This window comes from Cygnus atratus, chromosome Z, assembly GCF_013377495.2.
Source record: "Cygnus atratus isolate AKBS03 ecotype Queensland, Australia chromosome Z, CAtr_DNAZoo_HiC_assembly, whole genome shotgun sequence".
Taxonomy (NCBI): Eukaryota; Metazoa; Chordata; class Aves; order Anseriformes; family Anatidae; genus Cygnus; species Cygnus atratus.
Genome location: NC_066396.1, coordinates 54,294,792 through 54,305,607, shown reverse-complemented (window position 1 = coordinate 54,305,607; position 10,816 = coordinate 54,294,792). Strand labels below are relative to the sequence as shown.

The 10,816-nt window shown below is 44.5% G+C and overlaps 1 protein-coding gene across 1 annotated transcript in view; it reads right to left on the bottom strand.

Moving 5' to 3' along the window:
- Positions 1-1,128: 1,128 nt before the first annotated feature.
- The window catches only part of TRABD2A (TraB domain containing 2A), a 77,332-nt gene continuing 67,644 nt past the window's right edge, over positions 1,129-10,816 (bottom strand). Inside the window, exons 5-7 of the mRNA XM_035564240.1 lie at positions 9,409-9,499; positions 4,755-5,012; positions 1,129-1,309 (exon numbers count right to left, since the gene is read on the bottom strand). Of these exons, the coding sequence (XP_035420133.1) occupies positions 1,129-1,309; positions 4,755-5,012; positions 9,409-9,499 (530 nt within the window). The remainder of the gene's footprint in view (positions 1,310-4,754; positions 5,013-9,408; positions 9,500-10,816) is intronic.

Here is a 10,816-nt window from a genome sequence, read left to right as displayed (position 1 = left end):
CTTTTTACATCGTGGGTGACGTAAAAAATCTCATGAGACCTTCCCAGGCTATGAAACCCCCCTAAAAAGAGGGAGAGATATGTTGCTCATAGAATGAGTCATTGTGGTCACAAGAAAATGTCCCGTACAGAGACAGAAAAACATACATCACTATTTCCAAAGCTCACAGAACCAAGAGTCAACGGTATGCCCTTTGCAAATAGACAGCAGAAGACTTAAAACAATTTCAAAAGTCTGACAACAGAGATTTCCATTTTAATCAGTAGAAAATTTTCTGGAGTGCAGTCTAACTGTGCAGAAAAGTAGTATAAAGGAGTTTTTTTTCCTGAAGAAAGTGAATCCAACCATAAAATAACAATATAATCTCGATTTAGAAAGATAGGGAAACCTGAATCTGGTGTTCTCAAATCACCTCTCGAGAATTTCTTATGTTGGAAGCAAACAACGGTTTGCAGATTGTGAAGATCCCCAGGAAATTATTTTTCCATTTATATACATTAGTGCTTCAGAGACTTGTCTGGCCATTGGAGGTTCAGGTGTACCCATCTTATAACAGCACTAAACAGAAACAGCAGAAACATTCTGTTCACAAGTCTTTACTGTTTTATTCTATTGTAGAAGGTGTTGTCGTGAACCTTTATATATAATCTGGAGCCCTAATAAGCAAGAATTAAAAGCGTTACCAGTAGAGACATAAAATACCAAACTTTCTCCCAGCTGTGCTCATATGACCAAAATACACGATACTAATAAACAAGTTAGTGGTGTGTAAATCTTCACACAAGGCAACAAAGGTGAAAAAACTGTAATTCAGTCGGGCTCATACAGCTAAACAGCAGCTATGTTATAGCGACATTATAAACTTCCCCAAAGCATTATGGGATAACATGAAATCATTCTTCTGCAAGAGAAGGATAAATAACACTTCCATTAAAATATCTTCTCCTGTATTGGGCAGGTCAAACCAGTTAACAGTGTTAATGATCCAGACTCAGGAAAAGGAGGCAGTACAAGAACACCCCAAAGAACAGGCGTCCCTCTCAGAGAGTCTTTTATGTTTATTTTGTCACAAAAGTTCCTTTTCTGCTTCCTAAGGTGAGAGCACTGCCGCTCGGCTCCCCCTGCGTCTCAATGCAGCCTTATCATATGCACAGCCGAAGTCAGTAGCGAGGCCAAGAGAGGGCAGAAAAGACGGTGAGCGCCGCTGGTGTCCGTGCGAGCGTGGCTAAACCGTCCGTGGCCCCGGGGCTGGGGTTCAACAGTGATGTACCCGTTGATGATGCGGATCCGCGGAGGAGGGTCGGTAGCACTGCAAGGCAAGCAGAGAAGGACGTCAGCCCAGGTTCAGCCCAGAAATGGCTGGTGCCCACAGAGCAGGATATCTCCAGCCTCTGTTCCCCAACACCCATCTTCTGGCATCCTGAGACACCAGGCATGGTCTCTTGTACTGTCTCCATGCTCACCAAAGGACTGTGTCACCCAATGTCAGAGCGCTGCCTCATCAGGTGGTGATGCACCCACAGTCATCAGGTGCGTGAGCACCCCTAGCACCCTGCAGCCTGCCTCTCAGCTAAGCAGAAAGGAAGAAGAACAAAAGCACCTGTGCAGCAGAGCAGTGTCACTGCAGCAGCCCTTTCTCAACACGGCTCTACAGGAGGAGGCACCTGCTTTCAGCTGAATCCATCTTTCCCGGTCATACTTCTGTACGTGCAGCTTAACCTGGACCAAACTCGCTCCTATGCTGCGTGTTCCCTTCCACGGGTCAGGAATTACAAAGGGTTTAAATGACATGTTTTAAGGAGAGGAAGAGTCACTGCCAGAAGCACTCCCTAGAGACCAAGACAGAAAAGTCACAGGGAAAAAAAGATCTCTGCACCCCCAAGCATCTCTGGTAGTACTGAGGGCTCTGAGGTGGTAATGAACAAGAAACTGCATTCTTGTTCAAACCCTCTGTAATGCTACATTCCCACCATGACAGCACATGGTGGAGGAGGAGAATTTTACACTTCATGTTGCTAATACCAACTGCCTTGAGCCAGGTGAGCTCCAACAGTGTTGCACTGCAGGTCGAGATTCAGAAGGGCTGGGTACTAAACAGGTGTTTTTCTCTTTGATCAATGGATTAAAGCCTTGTGTTACCCCACATCTATAAGGCTGGCATACATCCCAGCGCCTTGTGGTACCATTTGGAAGCTGAAGACAACGTCTGACAAAGTTAAAAGCAAACCTGTCTGCCAAACACAAAGGAGTTATCTCTCCTGCACACAGTCCCTAGCTGCTGTGCTCCATTCTTGCCTTATTTTGGCTGACTTTAAAGCAAAAACGCTTTGGGAAATTGAAGGCAACTAGTACCCTCTTCAAAAACTCTTGCCCTTCTATATGCAAACGTCCCCACAGGAGGTTTGAACAGAAACAGCAGAGAAGCCAGCTGGCAGCACAACAAAGAAATACAGCTGTCAGCTGATACATGCATACAGGAGCACGAACCAAAGCAATTCAGCCAAGCCCTCTACAAGATTGCATTAAATCACTCCAGCTACGCCTTTCACATTTCCATGCTGAGAGGTCTGAAGTTACAAGCGTCCCAGGCACATGCATCAGAAACCTGAGCACACTACCTACCTGTGGCAGGGCACCCAGGGCAGTGCGAACAGGGCTGAGACCCGTGTCTGGATTTCCGTGGGGACACGGGGCAGCAGTGCCAGCAGATGGGGCTCTCATCACAGCCCAAGGTTGCACAGACAGCCGATGCAGCAAGGGCTGCCTGCACCCCTGGGATCTGGCGGCAGAGAGCGTGCCGATGCTCCCTGCTTTCCAAAGAGCTATGTCTAAATGACAGTTGCCTCACTATCATCTAGCACCTGGGTGTATTTCTAGCTCAAAGGATGACAGTTAGTAGAGGAAGATAGGAAACACTGCAAGCAAACAGGAAAGGAGGAGTTTGCTGCTCCCGTATTTATGCCAGAGTTTCCTAAGCTGGCGTCATTAGCTCTGCTTTTACTTCACTATTGTCTTGCAGTACTTGCAGTTCAGTATGTTCCCCTAAAACACCTCTGATTTAGTCACAGTAACTCATCCTCCCATATTCTCTCACTTGAAGGCACTGATACTCACATCAGGGCACCCATATTTGCTCCTGAACATCATGGGAATAGCTGCATGAGAAAAACTCAACATGTTGGTGTGCAGGTAGGATGAGAGATTGAGTTCAGAAAGACTAAACCATTCTTTACTGTTTCAGCTAAACAAATTGTCAACAGAGGCTCCAAAAACCTATTCATTAATAGCTGGTATCAGCTACATTAATAGAAATTAAATGTTAAACACTAAATCAGATGTGAACAATATAATGATTCATTGTATCAGTGAATTTTGGATTGTGTATAGGTCTGCCAGTGAGCATGCAAACCTACCTGTGCATTTGTCTCCCTTTCTCTCCAAACTACTCGCACTTAGGTTGCAAGGAGGAACAGAGAGAAAGTGCACAAAATTACTCTAGAAAAGAGGGAATGGAGTCTGGTCTAAAAAGTTTGACAAGGTCTGAATGCTTGGATCAGAAAAAAAAACAGCTGCTGCACTTGTTTGCAGCCAGTCTGAGCAATTTTATTATTCAAGGCACTGGTAGAGCTGGAACCAAGGATAAGATATAACACAGCATAGGAGATATACTCTGTACCTTGGGGACCAGGAATACGCTTTTGAGGGAGAATAAAATGAATATAAAAACTTCAGTCCCAGAACTGTAGGCTCTTCTCCATCATCCTGAACTCCTTGGTTATTTACAGCACCACAAAAATAAAATGTTTTCAACCTGAATGTGGCTGAGATATAAAAAGAGCTGGAATCAGGCCTGTGTGTTATCCGACAGGAGGGAAACGTTAAGGTATACGTTTAGCCACAGGCCTAAGTATAGCTTGTGAAGGAGAAGTACACTTTTTTTTTTTTTTCCCAGGCTGCTATAGTTCCTGTAAGTGAGTAAGCTCTTCTGAGAGAAAAGTAGGGGGAAGGTGTGAAACTTCTCCCCACAGCACACTCCATTTTTCATCTTAACTCAATCATGCATTGGGTTGTCATCCCCCTTTCCAGATCTCCAGTAATGCCATGGGGATTGCACATTCTTTAGCACTGGAAGAATATAGTGACTGGAAATGCTGAATAATAATCATATAGATCACATAGAACAGCTTGGGTTGGAAGGGACCTGAAAGTTGACCTAGTTCCAACCCCCCTGCCATGGGCATGGATGCCACCCACTAGCTCAGGTTGTCCAGGGCCTTCTCCAACCTGGTCTTGAACACTTCCAGGGATGGGGCATCTACATCCTCTCTGGACATAAATATTGCCCAAATGCAAGGATCACATATGCCAGATGTAGGAGTTTCCACATATGCAGCAGCTCTTGGATAGAGGTCCAAGACCGCAGGCTGTACCATCTACCAGTGGACCCAGCCGTGTGTGATGAAGAGTACTACCATATGCTTACAATCTCTCAAGCTCAAACAAAAAATGGTCCAGGCAAGGCTTCCACCTGTATTATGGATAATTTTCCACAAACCTAACCATGCATGAAGAAGCTATTTAATCACTGAAAGCACAAGCAGCCCTAAGTAAATGTCCCAGCAGGAATCATGGTGAGGGAAAGGATCAGATCCTATCCTCATCATGCACCTAGCCTTTGCAGAAGCTTGACCCACTCGGCCCAAGTTAAAATTGAGTTTGTTTGATAAGCCCGCCTCCCCTGCCCCATTAGCTACCTTTCTTCAATGCGAACCCAGAGGTCATTAAACTGTCGCAGCCTTTGCTTCTTCTGCTGCTTCTTCTTCTTCTTTTTGTACTTCCTGTCTACCTTCTCCAGCACATCGATGCCATCAGGGAGCAGCAGGTGAGGCAAGAGCTCTTCCTCCTCCTCCTTCCGGGGATGCAACGGCGGAGGTAGCTCCTGTGACACTACATAGGGGCTGTGTGCTGGTGAGGACGATGAAAAGGCTAACAAGCTTTTGGGGGGTTTTCCGCTGGAAGAAGGAGGAAACATGGATAATGTTTGAAAGGGCTTTGAGGCAGAATCCTTGTACAGATACCATATATGAAACAAGTGTTTCTCCCTGGCATACAGGCTGGATGGTTATTTCTTTGTGTTGTATTCCTACCCCCTCTTCCTAAAGTAAATATTCTGATCAAAATGGTTCTCTTTAATAAAAAAAGCTTTGGAAATAGTTAAGCTGGACCTGAGTAAAGGATGCAGTCTGGCTCAAAGTAGAATAACAGTTGGGAATAACATTGCATATCTAGAAAGAGACAAGAGAGGAATCACCCTTGAAGTCAGAGAAGGTCAAATCATTCTCCTCTAGTTTGACCTCCTGCAGAATACAGCCCAGACTATTCCTTTCACCAGTTCCTGCCCAGACCCAACTAACTTGATGGGGAGGAGAAGGGGCAGGAGGAAAAGGCAAGCAATGAGCTAGCCCAGACTGTGGTGGTCATGGTTGCAGAAATGCATCTTGCAAATTATTATCTTAGAAGGAAATAGCTCAATATACCATTAAACAATACTCTGGACCATCTAGTCTGCAAGTAACTAGCTATAGCAGTGACAAAATTGCTATCATTGCATTTTCTTCCCATGAAGCCAGGTGGTACAGAGTAGTGAATACAAAGCATTTATAAAGCATCAGGTCAGGGGGCATGTCTGAAACATAAGGGATCAAAGCTCAACTCACTATTGTAGCATTTACTTCTAGTGTAAACATTTATTGTCACCATGCTGATCTGCAGAAAGAAATAATGCTGTCCTGCTATTCAGATAAGCTTACTGAGGAGCATGAACCTGTGTCTTTAGGGGACTGTTTCAGACAAGTATGGAGGTCCACTTAGGGGGCGGAGGGGAAGAAGGTAGAGCAATCGCAGCTCTACCACAACGCAGAAGGGAGCTTTGCATGCATTTATGTTAAGTAGTGAGGGAGTAGAAGTCAGGGCTTCAGCTTTCTGGATGTATAGGCCCTAGATTTAGAAATGTCTGGTTATGTCTGGCAGCATTATCTGGAAGTTCAAAGCAGCTACAGCATGCTACAGTGAGACTATATGCATACACAAGCTCTCTCACACGGCAAGTCTAGGCAGCCCAAGGGAGAACTCAGTCAAGCCTCCAGGAAAGGCTGTCAGGGCTATTCTAACCCAGCTTAGTGTGAAGGTGATGTATCAAAGAAACAATCAGCTCCACCATGATTACTCCAGCTCTGTTTCATTATACTTCAAGCAGGCAACATCTCCCCATCCATACTCTGAGACATGCAGTCTGCATGCAGTCTCCTGTCCACTCCTGGCTTTGCTGGCCCACGCTTCTCGTTGTTGTTTGGAACAAAGTGATTCCACCTCTTTTCTAATTTGTGAGCTTCCTGAGCAAACTCACATGCTCTATCCACTCTGTGGATACACAGAGCACAACACAAATAGACTGATCTGTAGGCTATTTCATAAAGAGAAAAAATGCAGCAGTTTTCTGTAAGAGGACAAGGCTGGAGACTGGCTTGAGATGAAATCCAGAAAAATAACAAAAGAGCACAGGCCACTGTGCAGAAGCATGGCTTCAATCACTGAAGCCTTCTCAGAATTATAGGCTGCGTTTCTTTTCTGCCCTGCAATGTAATGGAAAGAAGGAAATCCAGCACACATTTCAGCATGGCTGAGTTTTCAAGCTAGCCCATCACTGTGGACACATCTCTTTTATGGACAGTAAAGAGGGTTCATCCTGAAAGAGGATAAATGAGGTTGTGGACTGGACCATGGGGGAGTGAGTAGATGGAAAATGAAGAGAATCTGATCTTATTTCCTGCACGGAAAATCACAGACAGATCATATGGTAAGCTTTATGTGACAGAGACCACTGCAGAATGGGTCGTGGGCTACTGATCTCTCTCAGAATCTTTGTGATTGTCACAGTTTCACTTTACCACCTCTGAGGTGTCACAACACTTCAGCTCTCCTCCACAACATCCTCATATCCCCCAGCTCCCCCTACTGAGTGACACTCACCCAGTTCTAGGGATGTGATTTGATCACTTTAAAGGTCCTCTGCATATGGTTCCCTTTTCTCTGATTTCACTTTCCCATATCTCTGTCCTTTACTGGTGAAAATCTCCAAGTGGGCTCCACTACACCTCCTCTCCAGATAAGACTGCCTTCCTGCCTGCATACTCCCTACCAAAATTCATGGCCATGAGATGCTGGAGCTCAGCATTGCTACAAGCACAGCAAGAATAACCTCCAAAATGCATGGCCAGCCATTTATTCTGATACCTGCAACCTCAGAGCACTATGAACAATGGACACTCATGCACATAACCTCCTCTTCAACACTTCCTGCAGGCGATTCTTCCAGAGACCCTTTAAGCAACTGCAGAAAAAGGCACACGGATACAAAAGTGCTCTCATCTTTCCCCCAAGGACTCTGACATACTCTTGACATGGGTCTTACCCTAACCTCAAATGTTCTCCTTCAGAACTCCCATTTTTCTTGAAACTCTGCATATTCTTAAATCTGTTTCCAAGTTATCCAGAAATGTTAATGCCTTTTCTCAAAGAAAATACTGAAGGGCCTTCTTCTTCAGCTTGTTCACTCCGTCAGCTTTAAAACCAAGGCTCCTGGAAAGAGCTTCTGTCCAGTATTGCTGATGGAGTGTCTGAGATGCAATCAGTGCCAAACGGAGTCCTGTCAAAGGCACAGCAGTAACTGGTTGCACAGTGAACTCCCAGGGTTTTGTCAGAGGAAATGGGTGCCTACTTACCCTAAGAACCATTGATCACCTGTGTTGCTGATGGGTGAACAATCTAGCCCTCCTCTCCACAGTTGCCTGCCCTTAATTTCCTTACAGCTACTCCTTTACAGAGCAGCGGAAGATTTTGTTCATTCTCAAGTACCTATTGAACTCCCTTTCATTAAGCTTTTAGAAGCTGCTATGGCTGTTTTAAGGAATACCTAAGCTAAGAATGCTCTTAGATACAAAAAAAATAACAACAAAAAATGAGTGCGGGTTTTTGATTATCCCCATAAACACTGATACACTGGGTTGCCTAGCATGACTTCAGTCAGTATTACAGGATCGTTAAGTCTTGTGTGTAAGCACAGAGGGTTTCTCTATGTCAGATTACCTACCCATTGAGGGCAACAGGGCTAGGGGAAGTGCTGATATACTTATAGGGATGGATCTTGGCTAGACCCTGTTTCAGTGAAAGTAGCCTTAATGATGTATGTCCAGGTCAGGAATCACAGCAAAAACCTGACTTGGCAGAGTTTGAATGTCGTGGTCTGAAAAAGGCAGCAAAAGTGCTGCAAAGAGAAAGGTGAAGCAACCAGAGCAGGAGAAAAATATCTGATATTATTTTGCACCACATCTTTCTGGAGCCTTTGGCATAGACCAAGACTTTGAATGTGCCCCCTGGACAATCCACATAGGAGTAAAGGGTCATCATTTATCCTGAGAGCCCCGTATCAGAAGTGTGGGGTAGGAGGAACAGGGAGGGAAGAAGTGAGGGACAGCATGCCTGGCACAGAGGATGAAAGGGAAACAGCACCATAACTGCAATGAAACCTTTTTTCCACTGCGTCTTTTAACAGTGACTATAGTGAAGAATGGAGATATCTGAGAGACGCCAAGGGCACATGTTTGTTAAGAGACCAAAGAAGGGGGAGAAAATCATTGCAGATCCTAAGCTGGTGGCAAGAAGTCCAGGAAGAGGTGAGTTGAGAGCACATGTAATTTTCTGCAGAGTGTGGAGGAGAAGATTTTTTGGCATTCTGTAGTAACTGAAACCATGAAGATAGATAAAGGCACCCAGTGAGAGAAAGAGAGGCACTAAGGGGATAACCTGAAGGAGCTGCAAGATGAACCAGAACAGCAAGTACCTTGGCTTAAAAATGCAGAAAAGAGCAGGGGACGTGAGAGCAGTCATTCATGGGGACAGCTTGGAAAGAGACTAGGTAGACTCTGGGCTGTCAGATTCAAGGCTGAGAGACAGCAATCAGAAAGAATGGAAAATGGCAGCGTAAGAGAAAGAAAGTGTTGAAAGGTAGGGCAACCGAGCACTTATAAGCGATGGAGGAGAAGCTTCTCTCATACCGATGTGGTATGAGACAGCATCCAGATCTGCTGAACCAAGCATGCATACTCTACAGCTGTTAAAGAGTTAAAAACTTACCAGGAAAAATATTTATTTTATCAAAAACCACACAAGCCAAGCCCAATAAAATCTTGTTTCCAAATCTGCTTATGGGGGAGAAAAGTAAACTGCTTGGGAGCACAGAGAGAGCCTGGCTCACTGTTTGGTATAGTTTCAGCTGCCACTACCTCTTCGTGACTGTTTACAAACCCACCCTCCCCGTGGCTGCTCAGCTACAATAAAAGCATGCATTACTTGTTGATGGCTTGTCCAGCTGGAGTATGTTCTACCTCGTACCCTTCTCTCCTCAAAACATCAATCACTGTGTTGTTGCCCATGAAGTGACCTGCAGTTAAGAAAAAAATGACATCAGAACTCAAGGAGCAAAGGGGAAGAGACAGGAGAGCAACAAAGTCCTTCCTGATCACAGGACCCGTGCTGCACTCAGGGCAGGCAGTGTTTTATCACTCCCTGCTAGCACGTACCAGAAACACAGGATCTGCAACGAGTGATTACTGAACTTTCCCAAGGTCTTTTCAGTTACCACATTCTGCCATTTTAAATTGCAGATGTGATTGAAATGTCTCTCATCCAGCAGGCTGTTGCATTCTCAGGCCACTGCGGATTTCTTGGTGCAATAAAGGATTAAGTTGTGAGAGACCTGATCAGGAGCCGCAGTCAGCTTACGACTGGGGATGGTGCAAACTAGGTCAGCATCTGGCCGCAATGTGTGCGCCATTTTAACATCCTCAGGCATCACGAAGGCACTAACTGAGATGTCAGTCAGCATCACTGACAATTTTTAACAGATTAAGAAGCGTATAACCGCAGCAAAGAGAAAACAGCTCTGAAAGCCCATGACTTGGGTCAACTCTTTTCATTTTTTCCGTATAAGCCACCAGGGACAAAAACTTCAGTTATGTTGACAAAAATTTGTGAAGGATTTAGCTAGCTCTGCTCTAATTCCGTGATTTATGGCTCCACTCCATTTTCATCCAGAAGTGGTGGCTGGTCAGCCTGTAATTTGGCATCATCGTGAATAAATGATTACTAAAAAGGGTGTAGGGATTCTGAAGGACTAGACGCTCTGCATGCTGACTGACTTTCACAATCACAATCAAACAAGGCTGCTGAGAAGCAACAGAGGCCTGGCACGGGCCCTCATAAATCTAGCATTTTGAAAGCATTTGTTCATTTAACAGCCTGCATTAATTAAAGCTAGGCTTGAGCAAATGACTTATTAAAGAGCTCCCTTGCCTTTGTAGATATAGGCAGCACTAAAATTGGTAACTTCAGAAAAACTGTTTTTTTGCTAATATTCTTCAAAAATACATGCGAATAAAACCACCAGAATGATTCTAGTGGACAGGAAAAGCAAGGAGTTAAGAAAAAAACGTCCAGAGGTGATGAAATTAGCAGGTACTAAGCTCAAAGAATTTATGATTTTCAGTCCAAAACAGGTTGAATGAACTGAAGCATAAAATTCCAGTTTCTCATGCCACAACAGTAAAGGAGATAGGAAATATTAGCTTAAGGCATGATATTTGGATGGTATAATTTGAGCATACATATTTACCTAAACAAGCCTAAGAAATCAAGCAGATCTAGCTCAAATGAGACTTTTTAATGAAGCAGTGTAAATTGCACCCAACAGGTAGTATAT